General features: G+C 41.1%; 2 protein-coding genes and 1 long non-coding RNA gene across 9 annotated transcripts in view; 1 reads left to right on the top strand and 2 right to left on the bottom strand.

Moving 5' to 3' along the window:
• The window catches only part of DENND2C (DENN domain containing 2C), an 85,814-nt gene extending 85,713 nt beyond the window's left edge, over positions 1-101 (bottom strand). For 4 of the 5 annotated variants that reach the window (XM_041755379.1, XM_041755378.1, XM_041755382.1 and 1 more), the window contains exon 1: positions 9-101. The gene's annotated coding sequence lies outside the window, so the exon portion shown is untranslated. The remainder of the gene's footprint in view (positions 1-8) is intronic. The other variant, XM_041755380.1, reaches the window with a different exon arrangement.
• A 134-nt stretch (positions 102-235) lies between these two features.
• The window catches only part of LOC121491322, a 35,397-nt gene continuing 10,408 nt past the window's right edge, over positions 236-25,224 (top strand). The window contains exon 1 of the long non-coding RNA XR_005987934.1: positions 236-640. This is a non-coding gene — a long non-coding RNA (uncharacterized LOC121491322). The remainder of the gene's footprint in view (positions 641-25,224) is intronic.
• On the bottom strand, positions 2,635-23,815 carry AMPD1 (adenosine monophosphate deaminase 1). 3 transcript variants are annotated; one of them, XM_041756115.1, is made up of 16 exons: positions 23,664-23,788; positions 22,367-22,378; positions 18,660-18,840; positions 17,408-17,573; positions 14,460-14,625; positions 10,771-10,990; positions 9,969-10,098; positions 8,753-8,947; positions 8,337-8,468; positions 7,503-7,666; positions 5,662-5,788; positions 5,352-5,515; positions 4,569-4,689; positions 3,474-3,647; positions 3,153-3,263; positions 2,635-2,807 (listed from the first exon to the last, which is right to left on the bottom strand). In XM_041756115.1, the coding sequence occupies exons 1-16, from the start codon at positions 23,683-23,685 to the stop codon at positions 2,649-2,651; spliced, it is 2,244 nt and encodes a 747-aa protein (XP_041612049.1). In that variant the 5' UTR covers positions 23,686-23,788; the 3' UTR covers positions 2,635-2,648. The 3 variants fall into 3 exon arrangements, with proteins under 3 accessions (XP_041612049.1, XP_041612051.1, XP_041612050.1); XM_041756117.1 differs by having other exon boundaries at positions 22,363-22,378; positions 23,664-23,779; XM_041756116.1 differs by lacking the exon at positions 22,367-22,378 and having other exon boundaries at positions 23,664-23,815.

The following is a 25,224-nucleotide window of genomic DNA, read 5'->3' as shown; positions in this document are numbered from 1 at the left end:
GCGCCTACCTGCCCCCGGCGTCCACGCCGCCCCGCGGCCGCGCTGCGCAGCTCTCGTCCCTCCGCGGAGGCGCCAGGTCCCCGCGCTGGCACTCGGGGTCGGCTCCGTCCCGCCCCCGCAGGCCCCGCGAAGGCCCCGCCCCCGCCCGGCCAACCCCGGCTCTTATTGGCTCCTCCCTGCACCCCTCGCGCCTCGGCCCGCCCCGGCACCGCCCGGGAACCGTCGAGAGGGGGACCTCCCCGTGCGAGCCCGCCGCGGAACCAGAACCGTGCCCCGGACCCCGGACGCCCCGCCGCCCCGCCGCGGCCTCAAGCCAAAGCCCCACTGAGTCGCCGTGCCTGCGGTCCTGCTAGCCCCACGGCGAAGGACCTGAACTTTACAGGAAAGCTGACTCCACAGCCACCTGGGTGATCGAGGAATCCAAATGGCACCTCGTTCAAGGAAACCATAAAACTATCTCTTGCCACTGCAGTTGCAGTCCAGTGCCAACTTGGAAAGTAGATGCAAATAACGCTCCGAACGCCTGAGGTCTGAAGTCCCAGCAGGGTGCCTTTGATACTCCCAGTGCCCGAGGTCGGCCCCCACGCCCTGTTGCGATACACACGCCTAGGCACTACGCCTCCAACACGCTCTCGCTCAGGTATGTGCATGGCGCGGTGCCCACCGCGAGCGGCAGCCCAGTTTCACTAAGGCTGCGAGTCCGGATGCGTTGAGCCTGTTTCCCAGGCACTCGGTAACCACCCCACCCCACCTCGTCCCGCCCCATTCCACCTCACCCCACCCCACCCCACCGCACCCCACCAGAGTCGCTAGGGTCTCATGACCAAAATCTTCCTACATCTGTTCGCAGAGAGGTACCAAAATAGAAGACTGCCTGCCAGGAAGAGAGGTGTTTAGTTACACATCACAGATGACTGTTGCAAGCCAACTTAGCCAAAGCAGTAAAAGCTGCATGCCCCACACCATTGTGAAACTATGAGCTGTGGACAGTGAAACAGGAATTGCCTTCTATGATGGGAGGGAAAAAAAAAAAAAGTATTGACAAGACATTTTAAAAATAGTCTCTTGATGAGGAAATGAATGTCAATATTGTTTGTAGTAAATTCTGAACAATGATCTTCATGGACTACCCCCCTCAGCCTCCCCAAATCTTTCTATATTTAGAAAACTTCCCAAACAGTTGTTCAAGATGAACTTTTAAACTAGAATGGTGTGATTTTAAAACTTATTTCAAAATTCAAATTGATTTCAGAGTTCAAACTTTGCATTCAGGAAAATTATTTGGCAAAATGAGGCCAATTGAATTCCAAGTACCCAAATATAAAATCAAATCTGGCCTAGGTTCTACGGCTGTAATCAAAGAATTAAGATGTATGTATTATACTGCCCCCTCATGGGTAAGATGGAGTTATAACTGACAGTAGTTAATGCCTTTTAAGTCTGAAAATGCCTTTTAAGTCTGAGAATAGAATGCCTTTTAAGTCTTAGCAATCTGTATTACTTTGATGACATAAAGGACAAGGTAAAATCAAATCAGGTTCTCTAAGGGACTTAACAAATACTCAGTAAACAGAGTTCAACTTCAGAAACCAGAGAGAGGATTCTTACACTAGGACTAGTATAAACACGCAGTCAGGATCACACCCATGCTTAGGGTTACTTGCATAGAATGTGGAAACAAGCAGGAATTTGCCTTTAATTTTTTTTTCCATTTGAAAAGTCTTTACCCACTGAGATGTTTTAAAATATTCTTTTTCACATTTGTTTCCACCCATCCTACCACTTCACACTGTGAACAACTTGAGAGTAGAAATGAAATCTTATTCTTTATACCTTTGTTGTGTAAATTGTACCCGATACTTGAGCTGTTCGATCAGTAATTCTTTAATAATTACTATCAGCCCAGCCACTAGATGGCAACACAGTTGTATGTGTAGAAGTATAGTCTAGCTAATTGGAATTCTACCTGGCCTTGAGTAAACAGGCAGGTTTCTAAAAAGTTACGTGTACGTCTTATTTTGGTAAGTGAAGTTATTTAGAACCTACAAGAACAGCTGACTATAACTTTATTGCCAATTATATCCTTACAACTAAGAATCCTTTTTGTAAGATAAATTCTCCCTAAGTACAGATTTTTCTATATTGAGCAACACCTGTGTTTGTCTAAGAATGCCTGTCTCCTGTTGCATCCTATCAGAAGGACTTTTCAATGGCCTAAGTGCCTTAAGCACATTTCATTCTATAAACCAAAAGCCTACATTCTCCCAATCAAAGTCACTTGCTCAATTTTTTGCCCCACCTCAATAGTTATTTACAGTTTTTAAGATGAGGCAAAAATACCAGCAAATGTTTTGCCTGAAAGTCATGGAGACTCTGGAGGCAACCAAACCCATGTCTCCATTGCTGTCACTCAATGGATGTGTCCTTGTGCAGGTTATTAACTTCATTAACCTCAGTTTACTCATCTTCCCCCAAATGAGGATAATATTATCTACTTCATAAAGTGAAAATGATTAAATGAAATAATGTCAGTGGAATAATATCTAGTACAATCATTGGTTTATAGTAAGGATTCAATAACTGGTAACTGTTATTATTCATAGTCTCCAAAGAAAATCTCACCCACATTATTACTTGGTTTATTTATTTTATTCTCCCGATTTAAGGCCTTCAGCAATTAAATTAAGTTCATAACACCAGGTTTCATAGCGATAGGCCATGCGGATTTGGGCAACATTTGTCTTCCGGATATCATTTCCCATAGGGCCTTCCTCAAGGTAATTGTTACCCAGAAACTTTGCTTTCTCCTGTAAGAGAAAAAAGGAAGCAGAATGATTGTTGTCCCTTTATCCTGATACAGACTATAATTACATCTTCTTCCTCCCCTATACTGCTTGCTGACAAAAGGAAAAAATAAAACATTAAGAGCACTCATCCAGTGCCTCAATGTGCATGGTCTGCTGAGAAGTCAAGTGTATTTTCTTTGCCTTGACAAAGGCACAGCCAGAGCAATAGAAGAATTCTTTCCAGTGTATCCATAGTAATGGCATATGATTTGTGGAATAATTTTTCTACATGTTCAGTACTGTCTTTTCAGTACTCAGTTACCAGATCCTGTATACAGAAGGGCAACCAGTCAAGGACAGGTCTACCTCATGAGAAATTCCACATTGCAGAACACTGTTTCTTGCCACTTCACACATATCACAGGTACTCAGCTTGAACACTTGTGCAGCAATGGCATATTCCTCCATTAGGGGCTCCTTGGATTGATATTTAAATGAGGCAAAAAAAAAAAAAAAGAAAGAAAAAGAATGAATGAATGAATGAAAGAACAAACATATATATTTTTAAATAGCATGCATCCGGCAGAAAAACTATAATGAAATCCCTGGATTTGACTTTAAAATTCTGGATGGGCAACAACAATCCCACCAAATATGCTTGTATTACTCAAGATTCCATATGTTTACCTTGGTGAAGTGGAATTGCATTGGGTCATCTGTCGACAGCGAGATCATTAATCCCTTCTGGAGGAAATCTAGAAAAGGATTTTTGGCATATTCTAGAAATAAGCTGTTGTTACTTAATGGCGACATAGCGATGGGAATCTGGGCTAAGAAAAACAAGTACTGTAACACAGGACTCTGAAAAGGAAAAGTGAAAAACAATATTTAAGGGTGTTGAAAAAGGGATACAAACTAGAAATGTTATTCCCTCAAGTTTTAGCTTTGAACGGAATGATCACATGTTCTTTAAATCCCTTAGTAAAGAAGAATAATAGTTTTTTAAAAATATAAACACTAGTTAGAATAAATTTATTTGGGATCATCAGCTTTCAGAAGCATTGGGTCAAACCAAATGTTTTTTTTACTTGCCTAAGTTAGATGGTCTGTCTCAGGGAAAAGACTTCACCTTGAAACGTTTTTTTCTTTTCTTTTTTTTTTTTTTAACTCAGAGCTTATTCAACCTTTATTTTTTATTTTTTTAATTTATTTTTTAAAGATTTTATTTATTTATTCATGAGAGACATAGAGAGAGAGAGGAAGAGACACAGGCAGAGGGAGAAGCAAGTTCCATGCAGGGAGCCCGATGTGGGACGCAATCCCGGGTCTCCAGGATCACGTCCTGGGGTGAAGGCGGCGCTAAATCCCTGAGACACCTGGGATGCCCTCAATCATTTTTTGCTTTTTGTTTTTTTTCTCTATAAGAAAGTTCTGACTCTCAAAAGAGGCGTTTGAAAACATGCTATAACAAGAAATCTGGCAAAAACCAGTTTAAGGTAAGCCAAGTGCCTCTGAATTATCCCTTGTCAGAGTTCTAAAATGAAAATCCAAAGACCTGCATTAATTCATCTCTACCATTAACTCGTTAGGTAGTCTTGAGCAGCTCCTTTGACTTCTCTGGCCTCTCTGTAAAATGAACTGTACTTCATAACCTCAAAAATCTCTTTTGCTCTGCTTTGATTCTGGTGTTGATAATGACTTGTGACAAAATGATAAGGAAAAAAAATTACTCCTCTAGCTCCAATATGAAAGTTAATATTCGGAAGAGAGTCTCCAACTCACCTTTTTTAAATTCAGGCCATGAGAGATATTATCTGCTGTCATGAATGCTGTCATGAGATGGGTGATAGCCCCAGCTTCCCCACAGTGAGGTCGGAACAGGAATGTGTTCATGCCTCGTTCCCTAGGGAAAGGGAATTGGCATAGTAATCACAGGTGGCTGACTAGGACCTGGTAGCAATTCTGGGCATGGAGTGATTTACAAGAAAATCTGGTTGAAAAAAATTAACATTCTAAAAGGAAGTGGGGGTCTCTAAAGGATTCAGTAAAATGGACAATTCCAAATCATAATCTTAACTCTTCCTGAACACAGACTTATGAAAAAAGAGGCAGCGAAGGATATGAGGGTATGGAGGAAAGTCAAGATCTGATTACCTTACGTTTCAGCAGGAAATTTACCAATATTACCATGTTCTCATTTCTCCTATTCACACTTTTGAGGGGGAAATGTTTCCAGAAAACCCCGTTATAACAGTCTTCTATTCCTTACCCAAGTTTATCAAGAAGGGTAATGTGTGGAGTTTTATAATTGTACGGTGATTAGTATTAGTTCCCAAATTTCCAAAGAAAAGGGACTGTGAAAGTTACTGACAGCTCCAAAATGTCCATTCCTGCTACTAAATAAAGAAACTGAACAAAAAAGACAAGGGAAAGAAGTGTCTGATTTGGGCCAGTCGGAAGCATCCCATCAGGACAGTGGGATGACCACCCAGGGCACCAATGTCTGAGCAAAGAGATGTGTCAAATAGAATCCTCTCCTTCCAGCTCCAGTTCTCGTCTACTTACTTTCTCAGGCTGTTGAGCACCACGATGTTCGCATACATGTAGTAGGCATAGTAGGTGTAAGATGGATTCTTTTCCATTGTCCACTCCTGTGGCTTGGGGCTCTTGGAGGAAAACATGTGGCCACTGTGTTTGGATTCATCATCCACACTGTCAAATCCAGTAATCTGTCCAGAAAAGTGAGCCATGTAATGGGGTCAATCCAACTCCTCAAACAAGCTTTCAGCTCCCAAAGGCAGCAAAAATGAATCACAGCTAGGTGGGAGTATGGGTTCATGCACAGCAATCGGAAGGCCTAATGGGTCATGCTTACATGCTTGAGGAAGACACTGAGGTTTGGATGAGCCTGGGGGTTGATGGTGGCCTCAAACACCGGCATGAAAACATTCTCCAGCATCTTTCCAAAGTGTGGAAGGAAATTCTTAGATCGAAACACATCACTAGAGGCAAGAATAAAGAGAATTTAAGAGAAAAATATTTTTCGTATTGATAGCCCCTGGATGAGGGAATCACAAGGCCAAATGCCATGTTCAGGAAAAGACTGTGTCCATTCTAGGTACACACTTCTTGGTTAGCCATAGGAGTGATTCAGTTTAGAATAGGCATAGAGATACAAATTTCTTGCTGTACCAGTTGTCCCCCTCTCTTCTAGAGACTCTCTGTGGTAAAAAATATTAACCTTCCCAGCTAAGTCCAGATAAAAAACGAAGAGTATAGGAACTATGTCACAGAAGATTCAGTGATTTATTTGTGGTGTGTAAGATGGTGAGCATGAACTAGTTATTAAGAACACTTCTGATGTGCTGAAGTCAGGGGCAATCTAAGAAACTAATACAACACTCAAATATATGCCATGCACTCTTTTAAGTGGCCAGAAATATTGGTGAATTAAATCTTCATAACAACTCAATACGTTAGGTACCATTATGACTTGATATGACCTCCACCCACACAAAGAATAGGCAGCAGCACCTGTAGACACAAACAAGCTTTGTTAAAGTGATTTAAAGCTTTGTTAAAGCCAGATGTGAGACTTGAATTCACCATCTAGAGATCAAGGGGCACTTGCTCTACTGATTGAGCCAGTCAGGCACCCCCATTTTAAAGATGATGAAACAAAGGCAGAGAGAGCTCATGAAACTTGCCTAAGGTCACACAGCTAATAAGTAGTAGAACCAGGATTCGGATACAGCCAGCCTAGGTTCAGAGTCCATGCTCCTCACTACCACAACTACTCCCTCTCTGCTTTAATGATACTAGACAGGAAGTTCTACTCCAGTTAAAAAGTTACTTTTTTTGCCTAAAGAAACAGGAAAAAAATTCTTGCATTGCCAAGAAACATAGAACACAGAGGCAGGCGACCAGAAAATATATAAACCCTTAAGTTGGATAAAAGATCAATGACACTGAGCATCCCTGAGCCCCATGAGTAATTAGCAGGTGGTTATACCATTGATAAATACTCATTGGTTATGGGGATCTTGAACACTTGGGCATGAGACAATCAGCAGATGATAGTAGAGGTTCTGATACAAGAAGGCTACATCCCAGTCCAGAGAAGCATGGGAAAGAATGAACGGGATACCAAGAGGAAGACCAAGAGAAAGAAAAAATATAATAAAATGTACATAGTTCTTATCCTAGCTAAGTTTTAAATATTCTCACTAAGTTATTCTGTGCTCTGCCTAAGTCCTGTGTTTTATTTATTTTAAAATATTTTAAAAGACTTTAGTTATTTGAGAGCGAGAGAGAACCCAAACAGGGTGGAGGCAGAGGGAGAAGCAGACACCTTGCTGAGCAGGGAGCCTGATGTGGGGCTCGATCCTAGGACCCTGGATCATGACTTGAGCCAAAGATGGGGGCTTAACCGACTGAGCCACCCAGATGCCCAAGTCCTGTGTTTCAAAACCACAAAACCCAAAAACTTTCTGGTTAGAAAACTGAACTGAAATGATCTTCCTAACTCCTGTCTCTGGTCAAGAGTGCTGAACCCAGAGTGGACAAAAGCAGGCACCCAGGGCCCGGCAGCGAGTGCCGCTTTAACAAAGCTTGTTTGTGTCTACAGGTGCTGCTGCCTATTCTTTGTGTGGGTGGAGGAGGTGAGACAGGTGGGATGAAGTCAGGCTTTAGGGGCTCCAATGGGAAGGTACATACTAGATCCTGGGGACCTGGATCATCCATGTCATGTTGTGGCAGTAGATGCGGTTATGGACGAACCAAGTGGACAGTTTGTCCCACTCATCAGGACTGCGGCCGTAGATTGACAGGCGGGGCTCTGCGTGCTGGTACTTGGCCTCCAATAGGTCTGCACCTACTTCCTGCAAAGCCAAGAGAAGAGTCCAAAGCCAGGAATTCACACAAGTCCCTCAGGGATCTCAACCTGTGGGGTCTGGGGAGAGGAGGTAGATAATAAGGAGATCAGAGGATGTGTGAAAGGAAGTCAGAGGGAAACTATTCCACGTTAAGATCTAAGGAAATTGAGAGATGAAGGGAATCTAATCAGTGAGGGATTGATCAGATGTAATGGAGTCCAGAAAGTAAAAACGTCAGACAAAGGATGCTGAGGTATCCTATCCATGGCACTTGCAAAAGATGTTCAGTTGTTCTTATGCCTTCTATTTTCCGAAGCACACATCTCCCAAGCCCACCATGTCATTTCTGTGTCCTAGTGCTCGGGCTTTGAAGATGAGAGTGAATTCCCATCCCACCTCTTTCCAGGCTTACAACTCCCAGAGCCCAGAAGAGTCCTTAATCAGCCCAAGTCCACACCCTCAGCTTCTCTAGCCTAGGAACAGAAGTCTTTTAAAAATCATTACAGTGGGCATTTCCATTCTTATATTCATTTCTGTGATGCTTGGCCTCAGGGATAGCACACCTCCCCCTTCCTTTGTCTCCTACCTTTCCTTCCTTCCTTCTCTCCCTCCCTCCCTTCCTCCCCCTCCTCAAGAACCAGGCCAAGTACCAGAGATCTGGTTGGTTCCTCCTCACCTTGATGATAGTGGCAAAATATTCTCCATCAATATAATTGTCTGTCTTTAGATAGAGGTCTCTTAGCTCACTTGCTCCTACAGGATTATATTTGTCATTGAACTTATCAAAACGCTGGAAGGTCTGGCGTCCCTGGATCGGAAAGCAAGTGTATCATTATCAGAGCTGCTAGGACATAGAGAGCTGGGGAATGGCCACAAGCAGCAGGGGCCTGGGAACAGGGCAAGGGGTTGGGCTCCAAGAATGGAGTCTGGGACATTTGACAATGAGTGAAGCTCAAAATTGTCTGTGGGTGCTTTCAGCCAGCATGGTCAGCCAACATGGTTAAGGAGGCTCTGAGAAAGGGGTAGTTTTTAGGAGAAAGGCATGTGGGGTATGGATATGAGCATGAAACTGGCATGATCTTTTCAACCTACAGCATGAACATCCAGAGAATCAACAGTCAGGTCATAGGGATGCATTTTTAATTTGGCAAAAAGTTCCTTCAGGGTCAGATTTTTCTCCTTCGTGCTGTGGACCACTCTGTCAGCATCAATGTGGTAAGATTTCTTAATAAAGCGCAGCAGATGTTTCTGGTTCATGCAAGCAGCTGCATGGATATGGGTGTCTACCTGCATGTACATTCAGAGAAAGAAAACCAGCAATCAGCCTTAGTTACCCTGCTCTGTTAGAGGCTATGGCGCCTACAAAGCCCACTAAGGCAGGAGAAAGGAATAAATAGTGGGGTGTGACCTGTCAGCTGGTGAAGGTGTCCCAGCAGATAAGAACCCATAGCACCTTTTTTTATGGTTGAGAGAATGTGACCGGTTAGGTGGATGTAATAGTAATACCCATTTCTCTTGGATATATCTGTACGTCCAATTTACTCCCCACATTTGATCCACAGAAAATTCTTGAGGACGATTCTCCACCCGCAAAATGAAATAACTACCACAGCTGTCAGCCCCAAAGGGAGAAAGGATCGAAATGATGAAGCCATGGCCCGGTGGTGGCATTTAGGAGTTGAATATATTTATGATTGCAATTTTATAAGCTGGACAGTTGATAGATTACACAAGGTTATGCAGGTGGCTGAGCCATGATTTGGTCCCAAATATCTGCTTGTGTATGGTCTGTCCTCACTTGCAGTGACTTACATGCCCAGAACACATCTCGCAAGTATTTCTAAGTTGATTAGTTTTCCATATCCTTAGCGCATTTGATTCTCATAGTCCTCGTGAGCTAGACTGAGCAGATATATTTCCCAACTTTACAAATGAGGAAACTGAAACTCAGAAATATTTCATCACTTCCCCCAATATCTTAGAGTCAGGAAGTAGAAGGAAAAGGACAAGAATAAAGATCTTCCAAATCCTAAAACAGCAGTTTTTGAGATTTCATTTGTTTTGTTATTTTTGTTGTTCACCATCATTGTAACTTTTTATGGCAAGAATGTAGCACACCTGTCTGTGTGGAAAACAGCAGAACTGGCATTTTAACCTTTTAGAGTAATTCATCTGCTTTTGCTAAATCCACTGGACCTCTGGGAATCTTACAATTATTACAGAGAAACTATCTTTCTCGTCCCACTCAAGAACTAATTGGGTTCGTGTTTTTGCCCAGCAGGGACCTCTGAGCAGTGACAGTGTTTACCTTCCTGCAGTTATAAAAATCTCGGTGGGGGTTGTTCTTTAGCTCCTTTAACTCATCCATCTCGTTGAGCATCTGATGGACCTGGAACTTAGAGGAGAGGAACTTCAGGCGCCGGTGGGTGTAGGTCTTACTGTGAAAAATTAAATCATGTAACTCTGAAACATTCAGACACCGAATGGAGATAGACACAATTTCAAACCATCACGACCCTTATGACCTACAGGAAATAATTATGGGGACAAACATTTCAGCTTGCAGCTAATCTCATTTGAAGAGTATTGAGCTCCTGGGGCTCAATCTTTTCATCAAAATTGGACAAAATAATGAGGGGGGGGTTGGGAAGGCATTGAAAAGCCAGGGGAGAAGGGTGCCTGGCTGGCTCAGTCAGAAGAACACGCAACTCTTGATCTCAGGGTCGTGAGTTTGAGCCCCACATTGAGTGTAGGGATTACTTAAATAATCATCATCATAATAAAAGGCCAGGCAAAAGAAAATGTTGCTCAGGGCAGAGGGCCCTGGCTTTGGAGGTGGAGGATTTGGGCTTGAATCCTGGCTCAGCCAGCTGTGTAACTTTGGGCACATCACTTAATTCATCAAAGTTTCAGCTTATAAAACTCCAATTATAAAAATACCCGCCTCATAGAATCATGGTGAGGAGGGAGGAAATAATGTGCACGAACGCTTTAACATAGTGTTTGAACATAGTATATACTCATTCTTACTAGGAGTTGTAGTAGTGCTAGTGGTGGGGATGGGGGTAGTAGTGGTAGGAGGAGTAGTTCAGGCATCATTAAACACTTACACAGGTCCTTGGGCAATTAAAGCAAGTAAAAAATTCATGTCATCTAAGAAGGTGTCCAAATTTAGATAAGGAAGTGGCTTGGGCTCATCTTTGCTGGCTGCTGCTTCATTAGGATAGACATACACTATACCATCCTTCATTTTGAGATGATAACCGAGGTTTTCCGGGAGGTCATCTGTTCGGAAGGGGTCTTCTCCATTCTTCGTAGGAGGGGTAAAGACTTTTTCAATAGAACACAGAGTAATATATCAAGAAATATGATAAATGGCCACATAAAAAGAACCAAAATATGAAATGCTGTAAGAGCTCATTCGTTTGGAATCCTGTATGTCATAAGTTATAATTATCCAGTGCTAAGCTAGAGTTTATTTTTATATTATTTTCAAAGGTGACTAAATTAGTAGTGTAAAATAACTATAAGATTTTATGTAGTGTAAGAATGATTTTCCAGTTTTTTAGAAGTACTGTTCACATAATTCATATACAAATAATTCACTCACAAATAATTTTATTTATTAAAATAGGTTATCAAAGACTTCTTGTTTAGAACATTTTATTAGCTTATAATAATTGCATAGAAGTAAAATTCAAACTACAATTAAAAAGTAGAATTAAAAAGAATTTTAATTAAGCCAACCTTCTCTGCAAGTCTTAATTTAGAGTGGTTATTTTTAATAGACTTTGTTTTTTAGAGCATTGTAGATTCATAGCAAAATTGAGCACCAAGTACACAGTCCTAACCACCCCCACCCCAGGCACTGCCTTCCCCACTATCCATACCCTCCACCAGAGTGGTACATTTGTTACACACACTGACAGGTTCTAATTACCCAAAATCCATAGTTGACCTTAGAGTTCACTCTTGGGGTTGTATATGCTATGGGTTTTGACAAATGTATGACACGTATCTACTCTTTTTTTTTATGATTGTATTTATTTATTCATAAGATACACAGAGAGAGAGGCAGAGACACAGGCAGAGGAAGAAGCAGGCTGCCTACGGGGACCCCGGGATCATGCACTGAGTCAAAAGGCAGATGCTCAACCACTGAGCCACCCAGGTGCCCCTGTATCCACTCTAATAGTATCATACAGAATAGTCTCACTATTCTCAATAGTCTCACTATTTTGTGCTCCACCTAGAGTGGTTTAAATGGAAATATAAAATAAATTCTTACCATAAGAATCATAGTTCTTATTATAACTATAACATGTTGCCCACCTTTTAAAGCACATACAATTTCTACCAAAGGAATGGAGATGGGATTTTGTGTAAATATCCCCTTCTTTCCAGTGCTAACAATTTCAGCCTAAGAAAGTCAAGAACAAATTTTATGTTGTCATGGCCTGTAATGCACTTAGCCTTTACTTTCAACAAGTATGTGCTCAAGGCATCGGAAAGTCTCCAGTTTGCAAGGGATAACTAACGGCCAGAATGGGAAAAATAGTATAGAAAGAAAAAGCCATGTATTTTCTTTTTTTTTTTTTTTAATTTTTTATTTATTTATGATAGTCACAGAGAGAGAGAGAGAGGCAGAGACACAGGCGGAGGGAGAAGCAGACTCCATGCACCGGGAGCCTGATGTGGGATTCGATCCCGGGTCTCCAGGATCGCGCCCTGGGCCAAAGGCAGGCGCCAAACCACTGCGCCACCCAGGGATCCCAAGCCATGTATTTTCTATTCAAAACTGGGAGCTAAGGTACATGAAAGAAGTGAAACAATATGTTGCTCCGTCAAATCTTAATTTTCAAAACTTTACACTTAAACTTCCTAGAGAAGTAAAGCATAATTTATTAGAAACAGAGGCAAAACAGATATCCTACGTGTTGATATTATAGAAAATAGGGAAACTGGTTATACACGTTACCAAATTGGGTACATGTTTAATATGATTTTAATATTAAAAGGAATTATAGAGAAGAAGTTACAGAACTGGAAATCTTTAATGATAGAACAATCTGAAGGTCAGAAATACTTTAATATTTGCCTCCCTTGAAATTTCAATCCTAGAAGTATAATCTGAAAGATGTAAAGCAACTGCACAAAGATGTTTATACAAAGCTGTTTATTGTAGTCTTATTGGAAGTAAATTTTTAAAAGTTAGGAATCTAAATGCCTTAAAATGAGAATTGGTTAAACAAATTATAATACAGTGATACAATAGAAATCTGTGTAATTATTAAAACCTGATTATATAAGGTTTTATAATGTAAGCAGGAAGTAAAAAGTGAGGTTGTAAATAAAGTACTATGGAAAGTAAAAACATATAGTTTAGATTTATTCAGAGGTAAGAGGAAAGCAGGAAATGATAGGATCTGGGCTGTACATTGAAAGATGATGTTGTATCTGAATATTTGGACATATGGTGAAAAAACGCACTATTCCCCTTTTCGCGCATGGGGAATGCCATGACAACAGTCCAGGGGTGGGAAAGTTCTGAGCCAAATGGAGAACAGGAAATACTTCCAACCAGAACAGAGGTGGAGGAAGTAAGGTCAGTTTATAAATAGGTTTAGGGTGCAAGTCCAAAAATCAATAAATAAAATGGAGTTCGGAGGGCAGCTGATGGGAGGCCTTGACTGCCAGGGTAAAGACTGGACTTATTTTTGTGGGTAATGGGCAGCAATTAAGGTTTTTGTTAGGAGAAGGATACGTTCAGATCTGTGTTTTAATAACTGGCACTAAAGTGAAAATGAATCAAAAGGGAGTGAGATAAAATTTAACAGAGTAGGTCAGAAACGATGGAAATAATCTGGACAAGGTGAAATAGAGGCCTAAATCAGAGTTTGGGGAATAGCCAAGAGGGCACATTTTGAGAGAATTTATATGGAATTAATCATGTGATTATGCATGTGGGCAAGAGAGGCAATGGAGCCAAAGACTATTTTTAGACTTGATTATTTATGCAATAATCCCTCTTTATCCATAGGATATATGTTCCAAGACCCCTCGTGGATGACTGAAACTGTGGATAGTACTGAACCCTGTATATACTATGCCTTTTCCTACATACACATATACCTATTAATGGGCTCCTGGTCTATCAACTTACTCATTTTTGTATAGATTAGGTACAGTAAGAGATTAACACCACCACCAAATAATAAAATAGAACTATTAGAACAATTTACTATAATACAAGTTAAGAGAATATGGTCTCAAAATATATATTTTTAAGATTTTGTTTCTTTTGAGAGATAGAGGGAGAGAGTGTGAGTGCAGGGAGGGACAGAGGGAGAAGGAGAGAGAGAATCTCAAGCAAACTCCCTGCTGAACGTGGAGCCCGACATGGGACTCAATTTCATGACTCCTGAGATCATGACTTGAGCTAAAATCAAGAGTCAGATGATTAATCAGCTGAGCCACCCAGGTGCCTCTCTCAAAATGTCTTATTGCCCCATACTCACCCTTCCTCTTATGACGATGCTAGGTGGTAAAATGCCTACATGAGATGAAGTGAGGTGCATGACATAGGCATTGTGAAGTGTTAGACCACTACTACTGACCTGACAATAAATCAGGAGGACCATCTGCTTATGGACCTTAGTTGACCTTGGGTAACTGAAACTGCAGAAAGCCAAACCATGGGTAAGGGGGAGGGGGCACTACCACAATCTAGGGGCATATTTGACATTTAGTAGTTAAATCTAAAGATCTATTTCATACACCTCATAAGAAAATTACTTACCTGGATAGAAGCTCTCATTTGTTACCCAAGCCTCACCCTCAATGTTCCGTAAGTACTTGGAAGGGGTTTTAGGGAACCTTTGAAATGACTTCTGCATATACTTCTCCCGTATACACAATGCCCTATATAGACCTTTGCAAACCACTTCAAAGTCTTCAACTGTCACCTGCCAAGAAAATGTCAGAGTATCAGAGTTGTTCCTGTGAAAATCCAAGAAGTGAGTGCAGTTTGTCTTTGGTAGGTCCTCACTCTCCTGGCTGTCGCTGCCCATGCCGAGCGTTGCCTGCCTACCCGGCTGCTTCCTACTTGACTTGGGCCCTGGGTCCTCCAGGAGCAGGTCTTGAAGTTTGTCCAATTCTTCCATTTCCACTAAAACTCACCTGTTCTACAATTCTTTACAACAACTTGTCTTATTTGGGGCTTTTGCCAGAAACCAATGATTATCTAGCAAATGTGATGAAAAGATCCCATTCTAACATAGAGAGTACTTTCTTCCTTCTAGGTAGTATCTGGATGTTTTACGTATGGGCTTCTGAAGACAATATTTCAACTGAAAGATGATGATATGACTCTAATTTGAGAATTCAAACTACTTTTTGGGCAATGAGGGCAATATTCAGGGATGAATAAAGTATCACACATCCCTCCAACCCTGTCATGCCCTGCCTTCTGTAGCTATTGATGGATCAGAGCACCATCTATTCTTTTGGATGGTTTTAAACTTTTTTAAAAATATTTATTTATTTATTTATTTATTTAGGAGAGAGTGGGGAGGGGCAGAGGGAAAGGAAGAGAGAATCTTTAAGCAGATTCCCCGCTGAGCACAGAAGCTGACATGGGGCTTGCTCCCAGGACACTGATATCAGGACCTGAGCCAAAACCAAGAGTCAGACGCTTAACCAACTTCACTACTCAGCCACCCCTCTTCCAGATGGTTTAATTTTTTTAATTTTTTAAAAAAATTTATTTATTTATGATAGAGAGAGAGGCAGAGACACAGGAGGAGGGAGAAGCAGGTTCCATGCCGGGAGCCTGACGCGGGACTCGATCCCGGGACTCCAGGATCGTGCCCTAGGCCAAAGGCAGGCACTAAACTGCTGAGCCACCCAGGAATCCCCTCCAGATGGTTTTAAGGAGATTTTTATAAGCAGCTAAAAATAGCAAGATTCTAGAGTAACATTTTCTTAGAATTGCTGTAAATTTCCTAAACTGGCATCTCCCATGCCTCATCCCCAACTCCTGGCTGGGCCTGGCATGCCCAAGGAATCCTAACTTGAAATCATTGAATGCTCATCATCAGAGCCCAAAGACCTTCTGGGACCAATATAAGCGTGTTCCCAGTGTTTGAGGTCCAGATATTTATCCTAATCAGTTGAACTCTTTAAAGGCCTGCTGACCTTGGCCAAGAGAGTCTGGCACAGGTGCTAGAGTTAGAGTTCTGCTTTCAATGTGGCATGCATTTTCCTTTGCCATGTAATGGACCACCAATCTATCTTTTCCAGAATAAGAGCTGGATCTTATTCACCTAGGTGTCTTCGGCACTTAGCACACAATGCCTAGCGCAGGGTAGGTGCTCGATAAGACCTGGTTAAATGGAATCATTTGATTATCAGGGATTAATGGCTTTGGAAACTTAGTTCTGATCCCTCTGCCTCTCTGTTCAATTACAAGGGAGAAGACCTACGCAGCACAGGCTATAGTGTGGTAGAGTGTTGCTCATCAGTTCAGTCACATTCAGCCAACAGGTATAGCAACACATCGGTTCTTCAAAGACTCCAGGCCAGGTTTCAGGTGCCCTCCAGCTTTCAGAGGAGAAGCAGCTACTCCCTGATTTCTGTAAACCTTGTCCTTCCAACCTTCTTCTTTCTTTTCATTTTTTTTTCTATCAAGCACAGAGGTACCTGTTTGTCTCTTCATCTTTATGTTATTTTTTTTAAACTCCAGAGTTCTCCAAACTTTGTTTTCCCTGTCTCTTTATTAAACATCTCCTTTCAGTTATTTACCATAGAAAACACCTGTCATATACAGAGCACCCATGTTATCATACAGAAAGTGAACAAACAAGAATCATGTTCATTTCCCTGCTCCGTCACTTTTCAGTATCTTGGGACTGACCCAAAGTGGGTCAGTTACATGAGAAGGGGGCTTAGGACTGGTCATTAAAACTATATTTGGAGCAGAGACTGATAGCTAACCATCAGTTTCACCAATATGATGCTGATTCTGCAAGTCCATGTGGCAGAGATTTATTAATTGCCAACTGTTCTGGATAGGACAGGCAGGTCAAGTTATTTGTGACATGAGTTTACTATCCCTGTGGCATAACTCAAGTCTATTCCAGGCAATCATCTACTGTGTAAGCATATGCAATGAAATCGGAGATGACCATTGGTCAAAACAAAAACAAAACAAAAAACAAAACAATAGCCCAGTTAGAGTATTCTAGATTCTCTCTCATCTTCCTTCTTTTCTCGGAGCTCTCCACTCTTCTTGTCTCATCTCCCTGTCTTTCTTCCAATCTGTTTTCATTGATTGGTTTATGCTACCAGCAGCCCTTCTCTTTATACTAGGGCCCATCTTTTCCCAAGAGCCCTCTGTGCCTCCCAAGGCTCACTCTCTGTCTTTGTGATATCTTCAGTGAGACTAGTCCACCAGTTGTTCACATTGCCTCCTGTGCCAGAATTTGTCTAGTGTATTATGTAACACACACTGCATTTTACCACATATTCTCCATGTGGTTGGTAAATGAGCAAATGAGATAAGGAGGGTAAATTATGTAAAACAAATATCAGTTATAGCTTATTGGTATTGAGAGGCAATTAGGAAGTATAACTAAGGACAAGTTAGTTCTCGCCTTCCTCAGTAGGAAGGGGAGAAAGGGAAGGAAGCTGAAACAATCCAGCTGTGTCTTCCCAGCAGCTGTATCTGAGAGGCAAGGATCAACTCACCCCCGAGGCATAATCACCAGTGATCTGCACTCTCTGGAAATCAGGCACAGTCTGGTAGGTTGGAGATGAAGAAATGTATTCATCGATGTGGAACAGTTTGGTGGAAGACGCTTCACTTTGTGGAATGGACAAATTAACGGTCTTTCGTCCTTTGAAACGCCTTTTTCTGGGTTTGAAATGCAAAAACAAGAGGATTTAACTTTGTCCTCCTTGGGAGTTTCATTGTAATAGATTGATGTTTCACTTTCCAATTTCATTTTGGGGACAAAATGTGAAAATTAAAATGTCAGTGGGGTGTCAGAAACAGGATCCAGCCATATGGGAAGAGGTATCTATATGACTATTCCCTTCTTCCTGGTACCCCTTGGAACAGTGGGCCTTCGGGAACATGCTAGAAGGCTTTCAGGATGATCTTGTTCTTCACAGGCAATCTGCTCTTAGCAGATGGGCAGACTGGGCACCACCATTAGGATAGGCTATGTCAGTTACCACCTGTGTCATTCTGTGTTTATTCCTAAATTCTGTGAGCCTCAGTTGCCTCGTTTGAAAAAATAGTGTAATAATGCCTACCTTATAAGAACTTGGTGAGATTTAGTGTGTGGAACTTATAAGTTGTTTAATTAGTATTACTTCCTCAGATCAACAAGTATTTATTGAGTTTCTGCTTTGACCCAAGACTTTAGTTAGGTCATATGGGGCATGCCCAAGAAGATGGATTGTTGTTCTTTCCTTAAAGACATAAAAGCAAAGGATGGCCAGGGTAGGAGGGCAGAAATGAGGGTTCTATCGCCTGGAGGGTGTCAGACTGGTTGGAGGGCAATATTCATATCCGACAGCACAATGCTAAGTTTGGCTCAAACCGAACTCTGAAGATGAGGCTCTTGAGTTCTGTTTTCTATACCTGTTGTGTGTAAACTGAGTGTCTGCCCAGCCGCCATCGGCACATTGTGGTTTGGAACAATTGCATAAGAGCTCATGTCCTCTTGCTTAGGTAGAGAGGGAGGTTTCAACGAAAGGAAGATGGATGATGAGCACAAAAGGTCTACTGTCTTCTTTGTAGTCATTGTTAACCTTGTCATAGCTTATACAGGGCTGGGGGTGTGGGTGGGTATTGGGGAGAGTGAGGAGGAGTTTTTAGCTCTAGCAGAGGTTCTCCTCCATATTGAATCGTCATTCAGACAGACTGAACCCTCTGCCCTGACATTTCCCCTTCCGGTGTCTCAATGTCCCAACAAGCCCCTCTACTGCTTACCTCCTGCCTTCTACAGATGTGGACATGGCCTCCAGGTGGAATATGTGTTCTCGCATCTCATGATGAGAAATTGGGCAGACTTCATCCACATCAAAGGGGGAAATCTCATGCCGGCCTCCCTCATCTTTGACTTCAGAGGCAAACACTTTTTCAGCAAAGCTGCGTAATGTGTCATCAATTTCTAAAAGAAGTTTTCACGGATTAGCATGTAAGCCCTTTGTCAGAAATCGTCAGAAAGCTCCTGCTGTGTGTAAGGCACAGTGTTAACGACCGCCCTGGGAGTGTGGGTCTCCTATATTGTAACTAGTGTCTCAGAAACATGTTGGAGCTCAATGCCTGCTCTCTCTTTAGAGGTTTCTGGGCGTATAGCTTGGAAATCCATTCTCAGAGACACAGGGCAGATTCTTATAGCACATCTCAAGAGGTCCTAAAGATGGGATTGGCTTCTTGTGGGACTAGCACTTAATATAAGATCACCTGCCTCTGGCAGGGCTAAATCTGACTTCATAGTAACCACGCAACATAGTCCTTCTCATCAGATTGGCAGAGTCTGATGGTTGTGAAGATGTGAATAGGATTGTCAGTCCTTGGAGTTTTTCTTCATAAATAGAATCAGGGAAGTAGGTAGTTCTGAGAAATAAATGTGTCCTTTGGGTCTTTCTTCCCCATAGAACACATACTGTGTTTCTCTCACACATAATTTCAAATCCTGACAACTTGATGATATGCTGGTATGTGCGGAAATGGAGGCTCAGAAATTTACTACTCAGATCCATTTCTTGTGGACACATAGCCCTTAGAAAGCCAATTTTACTTTTATATGCCTTAGTTTTCCATCCCTTTTAAAAAAATTATTCATTTATTTTAAGTAATCTCTACACTCAACTGTGGGACTCGACCTCACAACCCTGAGATCAAGAGTTGCAAGCTCTTCCAACTGAGGTGCCATTCTTAGAATGGGTGGAGGAGTGACCTTTAGTGTGGCAATGACTAGCCCCAAGACTCTCAAGATGTACTAGTTTCAGTACTTAGGGTCATGATGGCCATCAAGTATCTGCTCTTCTGTTAGGTTCCACTGCATTTTTCACATACCCAGTTGTTTTCATCTGAATAGTCATTACCTCTAATACTTAAAAATCTCTTGACATTTTCAGAAAAGAGCCAGTAGCAAATAATGAGGATGGCAAACAGCTATCTATTTGAAACAACAGAGGATGGAACATTCTTCATAAGATGACAAAGCAAACTGCATGCAAAAAGAAAGATCCCTTCACTTCCGCCCCATTAATATCTATACAGATTTCCAAAGTGCCACATTTTCAATTTTAACCAAGTGTGATATGCTCAAGTCCCTGTTCTGCACTTACCAACACCTTTGTCTTCCTCTGTCTTAGTTTCCTTATCTGTTAAGTGGTAATACTAATACCTACAAAACCTCACTCATAGGCTGTTGCAATGTACATGAAAATGCTTTACAGAGAAAAAAAGCACCAGCTCAAACTGAATAGTGCGATTTGATAGCATTGGTCAGACAGATATTTGGGATTAGCTTTGGGCCATTAAGGAAAGGATAAATGATATGATTTAGTGTAGGCTGAAGCATACATTGGAAATGATAGCAATTGATTCATAACTTCACCAACACTGTCGAATCAGACTGCTTTCAAAACCTGACTTGTCACAGGAGAATAACAGAAATCCACTATACTGGCTGAACTTCATGCATCTATTTGCCTCATTAAACTCAAGCACTGCCTGAAGCTGAAAATCATCTTTGGATGCTATGGAGTGGTTCTTTGATAAGTACCACAATCCACAAAGGACCAAATAGAACCCCACGTAGATACATTTGATAGCCTGAGAATGCCTCCCAATCCCACTACTAACTGATCCCCAGAAATTAATATCACTTGTCCATGAGAATCACAAGCAAGCACATGCACCTCAAGGATGAATGGCAAGCAGAAGTCAGAGGAGGCTTCATGCACCATGAAACGCAAATAAAATTAGGCTAGTTGGTTATGATGATGATGAGGAGGATGAGGATGAGGATGAGGATGAGGATGAGGATGAGAACACAACTGGCTTGTCATAGTGGGTCTGTGGTAATGCTGTTGGAAGTCTCAGGGTCAGTAGGGAAATGGATGCCCAGAAACCAAATCCTACTTGCTTGAGATCTGGCTCTTCTGGAACAAGAAGTAATTACCTAAGACTGCACATATTCATTTGTTTCATATTTTTAAACATTACTATTTTTACTAAGGTTGCATCTCCCTAGGCCACTATAGACAGTTGAAAACTAGAAACTCTTCTCTCAAGAAGTGGTTTACATGATGCCCCCAAATTATATGGTTGACGTTTCCTTCCACTGAATCAACCAGTTGTTTGGACTTCGTGAAACCACAGCTGAAATTTGACTCCTAATTCATGAATTCTGCCTTTCAGAAATATTTCAGGGAGTGGTGATGACTGTGGGAAGGAAAGAGTGAAACTGGTATTTCCAAGATGAGTAGATAAGATCTGATGACAATCTGAATTCATGGGATAATAAAGGAGAGATGACTCCCTTGGGTCTGTATAGATAGATAATTGTTGAATTCTTTTTTGAACATATTGCATTTGAGAGAATGGAACATCTAAGCGGAAATGTCTTGAGGATAGGACATCTAGATTTACATATGGAAAGATAGAGCCAGAACACTAAACGAGGAGTGAGAAAACGTGCCTGTGGTGGCTGTGTGATCTTGGGCAAACCACATAATCACAGGGTGCCTTGATGTTCATCATCATAACAGGAGAATGCTAATAATAATAATGTCAACTTCAGAGAACTGTTATAAAAATTAAACAAGAAATACTGTAAAAACGACACAGTACTATTAAGAAGTTGGGAATTATTACCAACATGGGAAGTGCAAGTTTCTTGAGAAAAGAAGTATCATGCTTGCCTCTTCACTCAGCAAATCCAGAAAAGCATGCTTATTTCCCAGCAGTGCTTTAGGGGTGTGGGAAAGACAGGTAGTAGGTGTTTTGTCTGCTACATCTCATCTCAGAGAGGAATTCCAAGGCAGACCTACTTATCCGTTAGCTAAAGGATGGAGGGGAACATAGAGTTATGATTTTATCTAAAGCAAGATTTTATCTGGTCACAAAAATTGACCATGAAATGTTTTGCCTTGGAGCTGAGGATTTCCTAAGGCAATATCCAATGGACCCCCTTGGCTAATCTATATCTAAAGAAGAACATCATTTTATTTTAAAACATCAAACGAATACCCCATGAAGTTCTCTTTAAAAAATGGTTTTTTTTTGGGGGGGGGGGGAGTCCAGAAAATCTGTGAGTTCATTTGCTATTCTATGTAATATCTATGGTCACTATTAATCTTTTTCTTTTTAAATGATTTTATTTATTTGAGAGAGAGAGAGAGCATAAGCAGGGGGAGGGGCAGAGGGAGAAGCAGACTCCCCGCTGAGCAGGGAGCCTTATGCCCAGGGCTCTATCCCAGGATCATGACCTGAGTCCAAGGCAGATGCTTAACCGACTGAGCCACCCAGGCACCCCAGTCATTATTAATCTTTGTTGGCTTTCAATGGTATCATTTAATAAACACTGCTGAAAAATACTCATGTTTCTGAATTAATGAATAGTATCATTTTTTAAATAGATACTTTGGCAAATAGCAGGAAAAATAGTCCAACATACTCACGTTTTTCTTCAGCTGTATAAAGTAAAATAAAACAAGGTAAAAAAATATAAACAACCTTCAGAAATCATAGTGGCTGTTAATCAGTGCTTTGGAATAGAAACATATAGACTGGTACAAGAAAAGGGTGTGATGGAGTGTGTTATCATAGCTCATTTTTCCACTCACCTACAGTTTGCTGCCATAAAATAATCTTAGGAGTATGGCCATAACACTCCCTTTCACTTCTTTCCCTTTCTATGTGGTTTTTTAAATTTATGTTTATAATCTTAAAGAGGTACTCTTTGTAATATGTGATTTTAAAGAAATCTGATCTAGAGAAATGGACACTCTTACAATGCTGGTTGCAGGTAAACTAAAATAGCCCATTTGGTAAACAACTTAGTAACACCTACTAAACAGCCATTACTGAGAATCTATCCTACTGCTTTTCATCATTAAAAAAGGAAAAAGCTTTAGGTGCAAATATTGTTCTCAAAGTATAATTATACTTACCCAAACTGTAAAGGACCTAAGGGATTAGTTAAGAAAACTAGATTATTACACAGCCATTCACAATGGTGTTTAGGAAGAGTTTAAAATACCATGGTAAAATATTAAGTCATAATGGTAAGCCAAAAAACAAAAGGCAAGATATAAAGTGACATATATAGTATAATCACAACAATGTTTTTAAACATACATTAAGTTTGCATAGAAAATAGATTGACATGTGAAAAGTGGTATCTTTGGATGATGGGACTGTAATTGTTTTTTTCTTACTACTACTTTCCTAGATTTCCCACTTTCTCTACATGAGTGTTATTATTACTTTTATTTTCAGTGTAATTTCTCTTTCGTATTTCACAGGAGACATGTATTTCTTTCATAATGAAAAAGACATTATTAGTCTAAAAAATTACTATGCGTACAAACCTGGATCATGATTGGGTTAATATTTCCACTATGCTCATGGTTGTCAACTAATCCTATAGCTACAGATGTTGTACGGGACCCTTCGCAGAACAGTGACTGGCACAGGCTTTGTTTAGACGAGCAGAATAGATTTTAAATATCTTCCACAGTTTTCAAACTGGGATCATCAAAAAATGCTACCACATGACACAGTTTTAGGAAATTGCCTCCCTTCCAGAACTAAAAAGAAAAAAAAAATCCTTGAAAATCATGTCATGCTTCCTCCTGAAAAGTATTATCAAAGCTACTCTGATCCTAAATAAAGGATAGTCAAGGCTGTCAAGATACTTAAAGGAATGGTTGCATTTAAAAGAATTGAGCTCTCCAAACACTTTTGCACACCTACCTGGAAGTTTCAACAGAGGCATTGTTGCCGGGGTCCTTGATTCTAGGATAGCACAGTAGGAAGGAGGAGAGAGGAGGCTGTGGGGATGACTGCCTGACTATAAAATACCCTGACAGTCATTTTATGATTTTGCTTTGCACCTGTAATCTGACCCTTCTCTGCTAAAAAGAGAGAGATGAGTTTCAGTCCTATTTATAGCTTTAGGCAATCGACAGTGAAAAACAGGTGAAGCCTCCAGTCTTTACTCAGGGATTTCAGAGAAGATACGTGCTCGGTCAGGAACTGCTCTTCATTACTTTCTAAATCTTCCTACAGACTGGATTCTCCTCAAGTGTAGTTTTCTTGCATGATCTCACCACTGATGATTATTTTTCACCACCCCCCGCCTCCCGCCCCATGAAATACAGTGAAGTCTTCCAGGCTCTGAATGTCAAAGCCCTCAAAATTTCAGTCATGAGAAAAGCTTTCTGTGGTTGATGAATATGCTAGTGTATTCATTGAGTTCTCAGCTCACACACATACACACGTACACACACACACATACGCACGCATGCACACACTTTCATTAGAGATACCCTATATTTAACAAAAATTCACCCAACAGAATTTATTCAATAAATTAGGTAGTAAACTTACTTCAAATCTTAAAGAAAAGTCAACTGCAATCTGGAGTGCAGTTACTTCTACTCTGTATATTGTTACAAAAGGACTAATTTCTTTCTTTTAAGGATGCATTTTATAGTACATAGAGTATTTTCCAGACATAATCTATTTGATCTTAATGACAATCTTGGAAGTACTTTGTCCCTGCTTCCCAAAATGAGAAAACTGAGGCTCAGAGAAGTGAAGTGACCTTCCCAGAACCATTCTGCTCATAAATGGCAAAGCTGATGCTCTCTGGACCAAAATATCATAATCTTTCCACAATAATATATAGTCTTTGCTATGGCTAATTATAGCAAAGTGATAATTACTGCCAGGTAAAAAGATGTATTTATTTATTTGAGGGGGAGGGGCAGAGGGAGAGAGCAACCCAAGCTGACTCCCCGCTGAGCACAGAGCAGTGGAGATGGATCTCAGGACCCTGAGATCATGACCTGAGCCAAAACCAAGAGTTGGATGCCCAACCAACTGCACCACCCCCCCCCTACAGGCACCTCTGTAACAGTTTTTATTAAAGACAGTAGTAAAGGGGATCCCTGGGTGGCTCAGCGGTTTGGCACCTGCCTTCGGCCCAGGGCGTGATCCTGGAGTCCCAGGATCCAGTCCCGCATCAGGCTTCCAGCATGGAGCTTCTCCTCTGTCTGTGTCTCTGTCTCTCTCTCTCTCTCTCTCTCTCTCTCTCTCTCTGTGTGTCTCTCATGAATAAATAAAATCTTAAAAAAAAAAAAAAAGACAGTAGCAAAGATTGGAACTTCAGATTTGAAATAGACTGAATGGACATAGACTGGGTGATTTTTCTACTAGTATTTCCTATTAAAAATTGGGACAAGCCTCTCTGTTGGCAAAACTGAATTGTTGCCCACCTTTATGGTAATCATCTCCTTTTAACTGACGACAT

The sequence above is a fragment of the Vulpes lagopus genome, chromosome 5 (genome assembly GCF_018345385.1).
Source record: "Vulpes lagopus strain Blue_001 chromosome 5, ASM1834538v1, whole genome shotgun sequence".
NCBI lineage: Eukaryota > Metazoa > Chordata > Mammalia > Carnivora > Canidae > Vulpes > Vulpes lagopus.
Note: the sequence above shows the minus strand (reverse complement) of the source record. Positions and strands in the feature narration are given on the sequence as shown.